We start from the raw sequence: 15,881 nt of genomic DNA, 5'->3' as shown, positions 1-15,881 counted from the left end.
CATGGAGCTGAGCCCTTCTTGAGGAGCTGCCAATTCTGCAGCTACTCAAGAATTTCCCAGAATTTTATGGAACCCGAAGGTTCATATCTGTGTTCACATGAGCCCTCCACTGGTCCCTGTCCTGAGCCAAATCAATTTAATCCACACAATCCCATCCTAATTCTTAAGATCAATTTTAATATTGTCCACTCACATATGCCTTGGTCTTCCCAGTGGTCTCTTTCCTTCTGGCTTTCCCACCAGTATCCTATACACACTCCTTGCCTCCCCCATTCGTGTTACATGTCCTGCCCGCCTCATCCTTCTTGACTTGATCATTCTAATTATACTTGGAGAAGAGTAAAAGTTATGAAGCTCCTCATTATGCAGTTTCCTCTCTCTGGTTAAAATATTCTCCTCAACACCCTATTCTCAAACACCCTCGGTCTATGTTCTTCCCTTGATGTCAGAGATGAAGTTTCACACAAATACAGAACCACAGGCAAAATTATAGTTTTGTATATTCCATTTTCTATGTTTTTGGACAGCAGATGAGAAGACAAAAGGTTCTGGACTGAACAGTAGCAAGCATTACCCAAGTTCAATCTCATCTTAATTTCCTCCTCAATCAGGGTTTGATTTGTTATCATCATTCCCAAATATCTGAACTGTGCAACATTTTCAAAACATCTTTTACCTATCTTTGTCATGATCTTGCCCTGAATTTTAGTGACGGGACAGCAATATATGAGGGTCAAACTGAAAGTCATGAGCAACAATTTTTTGTAAAGTAACATGCTTTATTATTGACAAACCAAATACACCACCTCAATCTACAGACCTTTCTTTATTTTTCCACATAATCGCCACTTCTTTATACACATTGCTCCCAGCGTTCTGGGAGTTTGAAAATTCCCCTTCTGTAAAATTCTGTTCCAGCCATCCAAAGACACTGACACACTGCTTTCTGAATTGCCTCCCTTGTCTCAAAACGTTGTCCACGCAGCTGATCCTTCACAAATCCGAAAAGATGGTAGTCGGAGGATGCCAGATCAGGGCTATAGGAGGGGTGTGGAAGAACTTCCCACCCCATCTTTGCAATTGCTTCCAAAGTGAGGCGAGCAGCGTGGGGGCAGCTGTTGTCATGCAGGATGATGATGTTTCATCCTGGACATTTATCGTGCAATGCACGACAGGTTCCAGGAATTCGGCCAGAATAAACCCCTCTGCATCCCAGAAGACTGTGCCCATCACCTTCACAGCTGATGGCACTGTCTTTGCCTTCTTTTTTGATGGAGAATGCAAATGTGCCATTCCATACTCTGCCATTTTGTTTCAGGCTCGAAATGGTGAAACCAGCTTTCGCCACCAGTCACAATACAGAGCAAAAAATCATTCCCTTTGTGTCAATATCTCTGCAGCAATTCTGAGGTGATGGCTTTTTGCTGACCTTTGTGGTCTTCGGTCAATAACCGCGGGATCCAACAAGCACAAACTTTCCTATAGCCCAAGCTTTCAATCATCTATTGTACTGCACTGTGCCCTATTCCAAGTTTTCGGGCTATTCTGTCCACAGTCACATGCCTGTCATCTTGAATGAGCTCATCCACTCTTTCCTTGTTGCGTTCAGTTGAGGCTGTTCGAGGACGACCGCTCCGAGGCTCATCTTCGATGCTGGTGTTCCCATCTTTAAAATGTTTCGCCCATCTTCGAACACTGCTCACACCCATGCACACTCCCATAAGCACACTGAAGTCTCTGGTGAATTTCTGCAGCAGAGATTTCCTCTTTCACAAGAAATTCGATTACAGCATGCTGGCGAAACAACAAACCGTTGTCGGCCATTTTGTTAGGAGTGATACTGGTCACGTGATGCAAGCTACGGACACAACAGCTGGTTCCACCTACCACTGTACTCTCTTTCATCTGCTGTTCCCAGGCTGCATGCAAAAAGAGTTGCTCATGACTTTTGGTACAACCTACGTACACTTAGTTTTCTCTGTGTTTACTTCTAGACCTTACTTGCGTCAATTAAAGTTTGTGTGTTTTTCTTTAAGGTATATATATTATCACCCAGCAGATTCACATAATCAGCACTGATCAACAGCTGATGTGTCCTATTTAATTTCAGTCCCACCTGGTTTTCCTGGACCTTCCCAATGGCATATTCTAAAGGAAAGTTGGAAAGGAGTGGCGATAAAGCATCTCCTTGTTTTAGACAATTCTGGATAGGAAAATTATCAGACAAATATGTACCTATATTGACTTTACTATACGTGTCATTTAAATACATTTTAATCAGCCTAACTAGTTTCATGGGTACACCAAACTCTATCAGAATATTGTACAATATTTCCCTCCTAATTGAATCACAAGCTTTCTTGAAATCTACAAATAGCTGATGTACTGTCTCATCATACTCCCATTTTTACTCCAATATCTGACGAATGCAAAAGATCTGATTTGTAGTTGATCTGTTTTGTCGAGACCCACACTGATGATCTAATCTATGTACAGATTTAACCTAGAGTGAAGAATACTGGATAAAATTTTGTATGAAGCTGACAGCAGTGATATTCCCCCATAATTATTACAGTCAGTTTTATCAGCCTTCTTGTGAACTGGTTCAGTAACAGAGTCCTTCCTCTGATCAGGCAATTTATTCCTTATGCCACATAGAAGTAATTAGATTATGGATCTTAGAATGTGATACTTTGTCTCCTGCTTGAATAAGTTCTGCTGGAATTTGATCACTACCTGGTGATTTATTACTTTTCAATTTTTGCAATAGCACTTTCAACCTCAAAACGGTTAGGATCAGGTACTAATGACTCAGGTGTATGTATTTCTATCTGCCTAACATCACTAACCCTATGTATGTTCAATAACTGGGTGAAGCCTCGGTGATCTGGCAACACTGCCTTGGAAGACGCTTGGCAGATCACCGAGGCTTTTCAAACGTAGTTCCGGCCAGAGCGTCGTACTCGTAACAGTAGTTCTTCCACCTATTCAAAATGTTGTGGGAATCTGCAAGCAGATCACCATTCTCATCCTTCACTAGGTTACTTCTAGGTTTGTGACCCCTCTTGAACTCATTTATTCCTCTGTACAGGTCTCTAATGTTCTTGTTCTTAATGTTCATTGCATGCTCATCAATTCTGTCTTTCAGATATTCCCTCTTTTTATTCCTGAAATGCCTACTGGTTTCACATCTTATATTGTTCAGATTATCACCATCTATTTTACTTGGTTCCTGTAACCATTGCAATTTGGCCTGCTTTCTTTGATCTAATAAATTTGAGCATCCTTAATTGAACCATGCCTTATGCTTCTTCAGTTCATAATAACCTAGACTCTTCTCGGCAGAAATTTTTATATTCTCTCTAATAGTTTCCCAAGCTTTATTAACATCCAGCTCAGTGCCCAAGTTTTCCGAAGCTGTGAACCTATTTGAGATTTCAACACGATACTGCTCTTTACCCTCTACCTCATTTAATTCCTTGAGATTGAACCTCTCCATAAGAAATCTGTGCGCTGGCTGAAATTCACCCTACTTTCTATATTATACATTAATTACAAATTAAGAATAACAACTGGGAAAACCACTGCAGTACTGTACTGCCCATAGCAACCAAACATATATGTAAAATAAGCCAAAGACGCTTAATTGCTGCTGAGGTCTGAAAGAGATATCCCATTCATTCATTCATTCATTTATTCACCTTCCATAAATCCTGTCGAGAATACATTCTCATGCGGATGTGGAGATCATGCTAGTTACAGTCAGAACTAAGAATTACAGTTGTCATCCAATAGCATATACATTTGTAATAAAATACTGATAAACATATACAATATAATAAATAAGTTAACTTTAGTAGTAAAAGTAATGGCAAACCTTATACAATTTGTACAGTTTTATACAAGTCTATTAATTAAAAATTCAATAGTTAAAACAGAATGTCATTAATGAGTTTTTATAACATACATTAATAGTATAATAAATTTAAATAGACTAGCATACAGTGACATAAAAATTGTGTATATCTAAAATAAGTAACTAAAAACCAGAACACAGACTGACAATCTTGTCTTCTTTAAATTGTAAAGTAAGACAGTTACTCGTTCTTAAAAAGATTTATAACCAAAATATTCCTGTAATGAATAAAAAGAATGTATATATAAAAATTATTTTATTTGTACCCCAAAACTCATTGTGTCACTCGATATATCCTTAATATGTTGTGGTAGATTATTATAGACATTTGTTCCTAAACAATAAACTCCCTTTTGGTATTTACTCATATTTACAAGAGGTTGATGGATATTATTTTGCTGTCTGGTATTTATTCTATGAATCTTTGCATTTACTACGAATCTGTTTGTTTTTTATCACAAAGAGCATAAGAGATAATATGTACTGAGATGCCAGAGGCAAAATTTCTAATTCTCTAAATAAGTTTCTGCACGAATCCCTCCTTCTGCTTCCCAACATAATTCTAATTATATTCTTTTGCATTCTAAAAATGTTTATACTTTGGGATGAGTTACCCCAAAAGGGTAAACCATAATTTATAACAGAATTAAAATAAGAGCGATAAACCATTTTTAAGGTATTTATGGACATGTATGGTTTAAGCGATCTTATTATGTAGCAGACTGCACTTAGTTTTAAACTAATATATTTCATGTGATATTTCCAGCTCATTATATCAATGAATATTCCAAGAAATTTAATACTGGATATAGATGAAATTTATTTTTATCATATAAAATTTTTATTTCAGATTTAGGATTATTATTTCTAGCTGTAAATTGAATGCAGTGGGTTTTGTTAAAATTTATAGAAAGTTGGTTTACTTTGAACCATTCATTTATACTGTGAAAAGCATTGTTTATATTTAAACAGACATCATCATAGTTTGAACTTTTAACTAACAAACTAGTATCTTCTGCAACTAATATAGGTACAGTTTTGTCATTTATAGTGTTGGGTAAATCGTTTATATAAATGAGAAATAACAATGGGCCCAGAATCGAACCTTGCAGGACACCATATCTAATTTTGCCCCATGTCAAAAATTCATTAAGATTTATATCTGTAATTAAAATCCTTTGATATCTATTTCTGAAATACGATTCAAGCCATTGTTTAGCTTTACCTTTTATCCCACAGAACTCTAATTTCGACAACAGAACCTCATGATTAACACAATTCGAAGGACTTTTCGAGGTCACAAAAAATGCCTCCTATTAAGTTTTTGCTGTTTAAGGTCTTATACATTTCATTCACTAACTTGCATATAAGACATGTTACCTCTGTGATAACCCACTCACTTTGAATGATGAGCGCTAAAAGTATCACCTCTGAAGCGGGGAAACCCCAAATATTTCCAATAAAAAAGCCCAATTTTATTCCTAAGTATTGTAAAAATAAAGCAGGTAAAGTGGTCCCTGTGCTCAATTAATTACGCACCACGTCACGAATTCGTTTGAAGGTATAGCTCCACCATTCTTGACCTGGGCAATGCGAGTGATCAGCTTCACGCCCCGGCCGCTTTACCCCCGGCACCCACTGCATTGAAGGATTCATAAATATGATGAAAATATAAATTCCAAAATAATGCTCACCTAAATATCGCTGGTTCATTTTCACCCCACCACTGAACCAAAACAACAGTATTCATGCAAGTTTTTCTGCGCCAAACAATTTCATCCACTTTTAAGGTTAAATGACCGATTATGTCACCATCTACATTCGGGGGCAAACACCGAGCTCTTACTAGTCTTCGTTCTTTATTCATTTTTAATCTGCAAGAACTGTCTGCCGCTAACTTGCGTCTGAAAACTAATAACACACTTCAAACAACAAATATTCGCGACATAATATCAGCGATGATCGAACCTAACCACAGAAACTGCATTATCGGCACGGTTCGGAAAGCGAAAGATACCGTATAATGTCGTTCGTAGATTCGTAGACACCGACCAGAGAACAGAGACTGCAACATGTTTAACACCAACGAAAAGGAAAGTTCTGACTGCCTATCTCGACCGACAGAGCAGCGCATCCGGAAGCTCCTCACGGTCGAGGAAATTGGCGACCGTAAGCCGTCCCAGTTCCCGAGATACCTCAAGAGTCTCCCACCAGACGTGTCTGACAATGTCATCCGAAACGCCTGGACCAGCCGGCTACCCCGCAATGTACAGAGCTTCCTCGCCGGCCAGAACGAGAGCAACTTGGAGGCCGCAGCCCTCTGTGCGGGCCGCGTCTCCGTGGTCAAAATCCAGCCGGCGCTCACTAGCGTAGGTCAATCCACGGACAACGCCGCACTTCGAGACGAGATCGCTGACATCTTCCGTCAAGTGGCTGCACTCAGCACCGAACAGGACCGCCTCCACGACCGCATTAAGGAGCTCGACCCCAACCCGAGAGACCGAGGTCCCAGATCCAAGGATTCCCGTCCCGCCTTCAACAGCCGCCGACCGGTCAGCAGACCCCCTTCCCGTGGCAACATCACATCCACTACCTGCTGGTACCATCGCCAATTCGGCGCTCGAGCCCAAAATTGTACTCCACCTTGCTCCTACCGCCAGCAGGGAAACTGACGCAGCAGACATCATCGGCGGCACATGTCTGCGCTACGATAACAGGCCTCCTCTTCATAACGGACAGAGTCAGCAAACGGCAGCTCCTGGTCGACACGGGTTCGGACCTCTGTGTATACCCCCGCAGGCTCGTCCCTCGAAGCATGGAACGTACCAACTATGACCTGTGTGCGGCTACTGGCACTATCATCCACACATACGGATGGCTGCCTCTCAGCCTCAACTTGGACCTACGCCGAGAATTCACGTGGAGGTTCGCGGTGGCCGACGTCACGCATCCCATCATTGGAGTGGACTTCCTATCGCATTTCGGTGTCCTGGTGGACTGTCGGAACAACCGCATTCGGGACGGGGTCACGACGCTGTCAGCCCCGGACTCAGCGGCCGACGCACTGATCCCCAGTGTAAAGACCATCAGCAAAAATACACCGGTCGACAACCTCCTCACAGAGTTCCCAGACCTGACGCGCCCAGCCGGAGTCCAGCGCGAGGTACCACACAACACCGTCCACCACATTAGGACTGTACCTGGCCCACGAGAAACCTGCCAATCACGGCGACTGGCACCGGACCAGCTCGCTAACTCAAAAACCGAATTCGACGCCATGTTGCGGGGTGGTACAGCTCGCCGTTCAGAGAGTTCCTGGTCCTCGGCACTGCACATCGTGCCCAAGAAAGACAACGGTTGGCGTCCGAGTAACGTGCGGCAATGTGATATTGACTAGGAATGGGTGCTGTCTGTTAGACCTGCGAAACCGCATGTTAGTATGTGGGATGTTCCCACAATTATTATGCAACAATTCAGCTACTTTCATGCGTTCTTTTGACAGTCTGTAAGGTTGTGTTCTCAGCTTTGATCATACCTGAGGGCCTATTGTTAACTGTCGCTGCATCTAATTTTTAATTGGTCTACATTTAATTTTCCTTGTCACCAGGTAAGTGCTCTAAGACAAGGAAATGCTTTATTGCCATTGTTTTTCAACTATGCATTAGGCTGTGTCATTAGGTAGGTCCAGGAAACCCACGTGAGACTGAAATTAAATGGGACACATCAGCTTCTAGTCTACACAGATGATGTAGATCTATTGGGTGATAGCATAGATACCATAAAGGAAAACACACTCTAACTGATGCTGGTAAGGAAGTTGGTGTGGATTTAAATGTAGAGAAACCTAAGTATATGTTGCTGTCTTGCCACCAGAATGCAGATACTAGTGGGAAAACCAGAAGGAAAGAGACCACTAGAAGACACAGACATAGGTGTGTGGATGATATTAAAATGGATCATAGAGAAATAGGATTGGGTGGCATGGACTGGATTGCTCTGGCTCAGTAAAGGGACAAGTGAAGGGTTCTTGTCAACATGGAAATGAGCCTTCTGGTTCCACAAAACTTCAGGAAAATCTTGAGTAGTTGCGCAACTGGCGGCTTCTCAAATAGGGCTCAGCTCCGTGGAGTTAGTTATGGAGTTACTTCCAACACAAGACCCAGTCTACAAATTAATCATACAGCGAAAAATAATACTACTTTCACTTTCAACTGAATACACGGCGTTATATCCCAGAAAATAATATTAGTTCACAAGTTCACATTACAAGATGGCCCCTATTGACTTTACTTGTTATTCTTTTTGTAATTACATTTCTGGCGATTTAACACCTGTAGAACATTGAATAGCAGCAAATCTTAACTAGAACCTTGGATGACACATCCAGCAGAGTGCGATTTTCTTGACTGAGCTCTCGAAGCCGAACGTTTGGTCCAAATTAATGTAAGTTCACACTACGAGATGGTCCTTGTTGATTCGCTTGGCATTCATTGTGTATATATGTCGTAATATTAAGAGAACGTAGTATGGCGTATGTAATTGGTTGTGTCTGGCAAATAATGGCCTAGGTGCAGCCATTCTTCATTTTCAAAGACGTAAAACGAAAAACTGAAGTAATGTATACGTTGTTAATCGGAAAAGTCTGAGAGAACTCGAGTAATTTTGTATCGATAGCGGAAATTTCTGGTGTTTCACGTCTCATTAAAATCGTCTAGGGCGTCTAGAGTCCTCTGACGTATTTTGTTTTAAAATGGGTGTGTATTTTTGTGATCATACGTTATCGCTTGTGTTAGTCATAATTTACTGAGGGGAAGATTTGGTCGTTTGAGTGGGAGGCAGATACGTTATCACGTCTGATAGGCTGGAATGAAAACGTGAACTAGTTGCTACTTTAAAAGATAGAGGAAATATTTTGTTGTATCACAATGGCATCCACAAAAACTTCTAGGCATAACGACAGTGCTACACCAATGATGCCGTTGAAGCATCGTTATGGTTATTCACGCGATAGTTTAGGAAGATATTCAGAAAATTCTTTGCATTCCACTTATTTGGGACGGTATGGTGGTGGTAAGTGTATTAAGGAGATGTTCTGATAACTTTGTTTCCCTTTTTATGTATTTGTACTTTCTTGTTACATTCTTCACAGGGAGCCGCTGCCAAGACTGTCTGACTCGGATTCCATATGCAACCCTAATTGCAACCATCATGTGCGTTGTTGGTGTAGGTGTATTTTGTGGTACTATGTATAGAGGTGCCACATTGAGTGCACGTATGTTTGATGAAGTATTTCATCTGCGTCTTGCATGGTAAATATAAATTTATTATCTTTTGGTGATCATCTGGTACTGTCCTATTTATTTTTTAAGAACTCTGATTAGAATAAAGTTTAAATCAATTATTATATCATGTGTTAGTACCCAAATTTGAATTCCACAAAATTTAACAGGTTTTTAGTTTTATTTTGACAGCAGCAGAAATTCTGGGAAGAGCCTATGAAGCTTCCTTTTCTTTATGTGACTGTATCAATATGTATAGTGTAAATTACAAAAGGCCATGCCATAGCTCAAGCGGTTAGTTGCTGACTTTCCACCGCGGTGGCCGAGGTTTGATCCGGGTCTGGTCAGGTGGAATTTGTGGTGGACAAAGTGGCACTGCAGCAGGTTTTCACTGAGTACCTAGGTTTCCCCTGCCAGTCTTCATTCCGCCAATTGCTCCACAATCACCCTCACCTATCATCTGGGGCTGGTACAATAGGCCAGAAGTGGCTGCAGTACAAGGGACTTAGCCCCATCCCACTAGCAATAAAAAGAATAAATTACAAATTAGTAATTTTATAATTTATTGATTGGGGCATGCAGTAGCATAATTGGTGGAGGCACTATGCTACAAGACAGAAGATCGTGGATTCAAGTCCCAAAGAGGTCATTGGATTCTTTCAGTTGACCTAATCCTTCTGGCCGCACTGTGGCCCTGGGGTCGACTCAGCCTATAACAGAAATGAGTACCAGGAATTAATTAATTAATTCTCCTTGGGTGTGAAGCGCAGCCAGGTCATAAGGCTGACAACCTTACCACCATCTTTGAGCTGTTTGTCTAGAAAATGTGGGACCCTTAACGTCTCACAACCCTATGGGCTTGCACGGCCTGTTACAGTGATAGCTTTACTTTCTTTTACTTTATAATTTATTGATCTGTGCATGATACACATTTCCCATGCCTTGAACTTGTTGGATATGACCTCAGTATTGCCATGTTTGTAGTTTATGATACAGAAATCTTTCATCTGGAACTTGTAGGTATATGTTTATGATACATATCATGTGATGTCAAACTTCAGATTAATTAATGAACATATATACTTTTTACTGTCAATGCAACAATACTTTATTATTTACTTATATAGCTGTCATTAGTATATGGTAAGCAAAATATAGATTTTTTTTATTTATTTATAGTATTTTACATTGTAGAAAACTGTGAGTTTAATATACGTGGGAAGTCAAAAATTATCTGCACTCTTGTTTTTCCAATCCATATATACAAAAGTAGGGGTTGAATAAGTACTTCATTTTTCTGCATAGTCTCCTCCTTTTTCAATGCACTTGGTCTAGCAATCTAAAAGCTTGCGTATTCCCTCTACGAAGAAGGTTTTCGGTTGGTCGCGCAGCAATTTATGCACCGGTTCCCCCACTTCTTTGTCCGTAGAAAATCGAAACCCTCGTAAAACATCTTTGAGCGGTCCAAATAGATGATAGTCAGAAATGGTGAGATCTGGGCTGTAGGCAGGGTGTTCCAGCACCTTGAAACACACATGGTTAATGGTTTCAATGGTCTGGCCATCCTTTTGTGAGTGTTCATTGTCATGCAACAAAAACAGTTTCTTTGACAATAGGCCTCAGTGTTTGGTGCGAATTCCTGGCTTCAGATTGTTGGCCAGCAAATCACTGTATCTTGCACTGTTGATCGTACACCCTTTTTCCAGGTGGTCTTCCAGTATAGGCCTTTTTGAGTCCCAAAAAACGGTTAGCATCACCTTTCCCACGAAAGATTGAGTCTTGAATTTCATCTTCGTTTGTGATACCGGCTGTTTCCACACCATACTCTGGCTTTTGGATTCTGGCTCATAGTGATGAACCCACATACGAATTTCAGCCCCTGACACACCTTCCAATCAGAGAAATCGGATCACTATTCTTTGTTAATCATAGGTGCACACTGCTAGCAGAGCGGCCATGTTTACACTGTCACAGCATCAAGGTAAAACTTCGATAACATGACCACAGTAGTACCAACTAACAATGAATGTGTAGGAGGCAGTGTGACAAACCTAAAGATGTGTTATGGAGAAAGTGCGGATAATTTCTGACTTACCCTCGTAAGTTGCTTTGTGATTTGAGGGTCTGACACTACACAAATTGTATCTGTATCATATCATTGGATTTGTAAATTTATTTTGCTTGTACTTTTTCAGGCTGGAAGCAGTGCAGCTAATATTTGTGGTAGTTGGGGCTGGTATGGGGGCATTGGGACTCATGATCTTGTTTGTTGGGTGCTTGGCAACTGGAGCAACAAGACACAAAGTTTATCGAGCGTGGCGTGCACGAGTTGGAGGCCGTATCTCATGTGCAGTTGTAAGTTCTGATTTTGTCTGGTTCGACTGAGTACCACAGTGAAAATTAAATTAGGAACTCAGACTCTGATATTCTGGGATGTGTTGCCATGCAGTGTGTAGGTGTAGTATTTAGGAGTGTTTATGGCAGTGATGATTCATACTGTATTTATCTTTGTTTTGACATGTAGTTTGGTAGATAGTTACCAGTATATCAGAAGAATGTATTCCTTCCATTTTCAGGTTGAAATGACTGAAGGTAGAAACAATGTGTTCTTCCAAAAAGTTAGTAACCACCAACCTGAGTACATAACTTAAAAAACTGCGGTAGTCTGGTAGGTGGTAGACCGTGTAGCCATGTTTTGAGAAACTTGGGCTCTTCTTAATTGTGAGAAGGGGGAATTTGTCATTGCCTAAGGCGGCTTTTAGGGTTGTGCCAGCCCTGGCTCAAGTTTGATAAGGCGACGCATAAAGCTCAAGGTCTTTTTGAGCAGACGATGCATGCAAAAGCGAGGTACAGATTTCACATAGAGATTTAATTTTGTTTGCCAAATGCAGGTAAAACACTAAAATGAGAAACAAAAATTTGGGGGAAAATGTGCATGATTTCTGTGAGGCTTTGGCTGGGACTTGAAAAAAATAAATCTGAAATGTAGGAAAATCTTCATTTGAGAAATCTTAAATTAGAACTGTACTGTATAAGCATATTCCTTCTACTTTCTTCTGTGCTGTTCTGATGGATCTTAACTGCAGCTCTTACAGTTGCTGTTACATACACATATTGATTAGTCATATATACATATATACTTTTTTCTTTCAGTTTATGAGCATCACATATATTCTACAAATAGCATGGCTGCTAATGTTGTGCTTCCTTGTCATTGTCACGCTCATTTTCACCATATTTTGGTCTCTCTGCACCAATACAGATGTACAGAACAATAAGAAGTGCATTGATTTCAGACAATTTGGTGAGTATTTCAAGATTATTCTCCTTTAAGGTAGTTTTATCTTTGCAGAATATCTTATATGAAGTGTATTTACTTCCATTTCTCCATAAAATACAGTTAAGACTCAAGAGTTTAGAATTATAAATATGCTAGCCAGTATTAAAGAAGCTCTACTTTGATCTTTTTATAGTTATTTAGTTAAATATACTAATATCCACTACTTAGCTGTTTTATTAAGTAGTAGAATACAGTAAATCCAATAGTCAGTAGTTATGTGTTTTGAAGGAATAAATTATAGTAATTTTAGGGGGTCAGTAATATAGTTTGTATTTTATATTTGTTACGTAATTTAATAAGACAATCCGATGCAACTTGTGTCCCTTTAATAAAATAGTCAGTTCATCCTATATGTTATGGCTCAGATTTCACAATATTGTAATGTGTTTGGCTACTGAAGATGCCGTTCGGATTGGTAATTGGGTTTATTAACCACTTGGTTACACACTCTCTCTTAGTTACGCTCTAATACATGGAATACAGCACTGTTGCTGATTTACATACTTTCCAGTTCACTGTTGCACACACACTAGGATTCTCTGTCTTCCACTAGTTGTCACCTAGCAATGGATCTCCACACAGACTGTCACTTCAGATCACCCCCAGTATTACACATAATTAAGGTCTTCAATCACCCTTTAAATATCTATGAAATTCCTGTTGCTGTTACTTGAACACACTCAAACACACTTGAATACTCCCAGATGCTGCTGAATACTGACTCTTTAGGTATTCCAGTTTCTCTTATAAACCCTCAGTTGGACAGACAGGAAATGCAGCTTGCTTCACTATCGCATGACATCACAGCCTAGCGTGCAAGGGGTGTTTACTTCTGCCTAGCAACGGGCTTGGTGAGGGGGTGTGTGTGATGTCATTTGTGGAAACGCAGAGATCACGTGACTCCAACTCACTACAGTATGACATCATTTTGCCTGCGTGGGAATCTTGATTACTGGCTGGCGCTTAGAAGTGGGTTGCATAATAATAAACTCATTCTCCTGTTGCATAACTTAGCAACTGTGTGTTTATCCAGTCTCTCTTCATAGTAACTTGTTCCACATCCTGTCGCCCAACAACGGGTTGACATGTCACAATATCTAGGACTTATTATCATGCAAGTAAGTTACCAAATCATAGGACACCAAGCAGGATGCAGGAAATGTATTGGACACAAAAATGTTTACAAGTGAAGGCTCTTTGGCATACTGTGAATGTATATTACATTTAGGAAAACATTGAATGTAAATAAAGGGAGCTGGGTTAGCTCAGTTTGTATAGTGGCAGGCTGTTAGCTGGGCAGTGAGGGAATCAGAGTTTGCTTCCTGGCAAGGTCATGCCATAGCTGAAGCAGTTAGCCGCTGGCTTTGGCTTTGCACCACGGCGGCCTGGATTCAATCCCGGCTCTGGTCAAGTGGGATTTGTGGTGGACAAAGTGGCGCTGGGGCAGGTTTTCTCCGAGTACTTTGGTTTCCACTGCCAATCTTCATTCCACCAATTGCTCCACAATCACCCTCGCCTATCATCTGGGGCTGGTACAATAGGCCAGAAGTGGCCACAGTACAAGGGACAGTCCCACCCCAGTAGCAATAAAAAAAAATGGTTTGTGAATGTGACTCTCCAGTATTATATCTGAATTGAAACTGGTTTTTAAGTGAAACATGGATTGTGAAAAAAAGAATAGAAATTTTTAACTTTAGAGTTCTTAGGCCACTCTTGAAAGTAATATTTTTTCTCTTGTGTGTAGATTTTATGTTTCCATACAACACAAAGCCTTCAGATATGGAAGTCTGTGAGGCTCATGAAATCAAATTGTTTTGTAAGGATTATGTGGAACGAGCTGAAGTGATGTTCATTCTGGCTACTGTGGCTTGTCTGCTTGTCATTATAAGTCTTGTAAGTATTTTCAGCATTATGTTTGTGCAGTACATATAGAATTGTAAGAATGTAAACATAAATGCTTCATCGCATAGCATTGAATTCAGAAACCCAACAGTTCCAGACATACAAACTGGAAGTGGCTCCATTGTTTGAAGTTTAGTGGCACAAAGAGTGTGTTTTTGGCCACGACCATTCTGTTATAACTTTCAGGTCAAGTAAACAAGGGATATAACATCAGTTCAGATAATAAAAGAATTGGATATCAGTAAAGTAGGGACTGCTTTGCCTCAAAGTACCTCAAAAGGGAAATAAGCAGACATCACAACAGCACAGAGCAATAACAAGCACTGTGAGGACCACTGAGGATTTAAAAGAACGCCCAGTATTCCATTTTTAAAGGAAGAGGCTCGAGGACACAGGCCATATTGGTTCAAGATCTTAGATATTAAACATTAATAGGATTTTAATCCAAATAATTGTAAATAGCTTTTATATGGATACTTCTAGGTATGTATTACAGAATTCTATAATAGTAATTTCTGAAAAAGTTGACCTTATTATGCCTTCTGAAGATGGTCGGCTGATCAAAACATGCAAAGGCAATAAATATCTACAAATTGAATCACACTGAATGGTGTTAACATTTATTATTTTGTAATTTAAAACAAATAGAGTTAAGATTATGATTAAACTTCTGACCTGTTTTTAAGAGTTAACATTACAGATTAAACTTCTGACCTGATTTGAAGGGGTTTTAAGAAGTCATTGCTGACTCGGCAGTCTAAAATTGCATGACTCTATTTCAGCTTTGGAAACCAAATTGCATCACTATTAATTGCCAGCCACAATGGCAGCTGGTCTGTGGTATGAACTGTCTTTGCTGGCTTGAGTGCTGGGATCGTGGGTTGAAATCCCACTCAAGTAATGGATGTCTGTGTGTGTTTATTCTCTTTATGTTGTCCTGTGTGTTGGTAGTGGCCTTCAGACAGGCTGATCCTCTGTCCAAGGAGTCTACTGACTGTATTGCCACATTGAGTATATTAGTTTAAAACTAAGTGCAGTCTGCTACATAATAAGATCGCTTAAACCATACATGTCCATAAATACCTTAAAAATGGTTTATCACTCTTATTTTAATTCCATTATAAATTATGGTTTACTCTTTTGGGGTAACTCACCCCAAAGTATAAACATTTTTAGAATGCAAAAGAATATAATTAGAATTATGTTGGGATGCAGAAGGAGGGATTTATGCAGGAACTTATTTAGAGAATTAGAAATCTTACCTCTGGCATATCAGTACATACTATCTCTTATGCTTTTTATGATAAAAAACAGAAACAAATTCATAGTAAATTCAGAGATTCATAGAATAAATACCAGACAGCAAAATAATCTCCATCAGCCTCTTGTAAATTTGAGTAAATACCAAAAGGGAGTTTACTGTTTAGGATCAAAGGTCTATAAT

At 39.9% G+C, this 15,881-nt stretch overlaps 4 protein-coding genes across 10 annotated transcripts in view; 3 read left to right on the top strand and 1 right to left on the bottom strand.

Moving 5' to 3' along the window:
• Positions 1–5,902, bottom strand: part of LOC111867995 — a 56,964-nt gene extending 51,062 nt beyond the window's left edge. For 3 of the 6 annotated variants that reach the window (XM_023858305.2, XM_033752898.1, XM_033752897.1), the window contains exon 1: positions 5,611–5,902. In XM_023858305.2, coding sequence (XP_023714073.1) covers positions 5,611–5,783 — 173 coding nt within the window. In that variant the 5' untranslated portion in view covers positions 5,784–5,902. The remainder of the gene's footprint in view (positions 1–5,610) is intronic. The other 3 variants (XM_033752899.1, XM_033752900.1, XM_033752902.1) reach the window with 1 other exon arrangement.
• An 86-nt stretch (positions 5,903–5,988) lies between these two features.
• LOC111867994 lies at positions 5,989–6,588 on the top strand. The gene has a single exon (XM_023858304.1). It carries the CDS (start codon positions 5,989–5,991, stop codon positions 6,586–6,588), a length of 600 nt encoding a protein of 199 aa, XP_023714072.1.
• A 143-nt stretch (positions 6,589–6,731) lies between these two features.
• LOC111867993 lies at positions 6,732–7,313 on the top strand. The gene has a single exon (XM_023858303.1). The coding sequence runs from the start codon at positions 6,732–6,734 to the stop codon at positions 7,311–7,313; it is 582 nt and encodes a 193-aa protein (XP_023714071.1).
• A 1,113-nt stretch (positions 7,314–8,426) lies between these two features.
• Positions 8,427–15,881, top strand: part of LOC111868015 (neuronal membrane glycoprotein M6-a) — a 10,573-nt gene continuing 3,118 nt past the window's right edge. Inside the window, exons 1-5 of one of the 2 annotated variants that reach the window (XM_023858354.2) lie at positions 8,427–8,670; positions 9,066–9,225; positions 11,391–11,550; positions 12,349–12,499; positions 14,280–14,428. In XM_023858354.2, coding sequence (XP_023714122.1) covers positions 8,667–8,670; positions 9,066–9,225; positions 11,391–11,550; positions 12,349–12,499; positions 14,280–14,428 — 624 coding nt within the window. In that variant the 5' untranslated portion in view covers positions 8,427–8,666. Of the gene's footprint in view, positions 8,987–9,065; positions 9,226–11,390; positions 11,551–12,348; positions 12,500–14,279; positions 14,429–15,881 lie in introns of both variants that reach the window. The other variant, XM_023858353.2, reaches the window with a different exon arrangement.

Source organism: Cryptotermes secundus, unplaced genomic scaffold, assembly GCF_002891405.2.
Source record: "Cryptotermes secundus unplaced genomic scaffold, Csec_1.0 scaffold508, whole genome shotgun sequence".
Classification (NCBI taxonomy): Eukaryota; Metazoa; Arthropoda; class Insecta; order Blattodea; family Kalotermitidae; genus Cryptotermes; species Cryptotermes secundus.
Note: the sequence above shows the minus strand (reverse complement) of the source record. Positions and strands in the feature narration are given on the sequence as shown.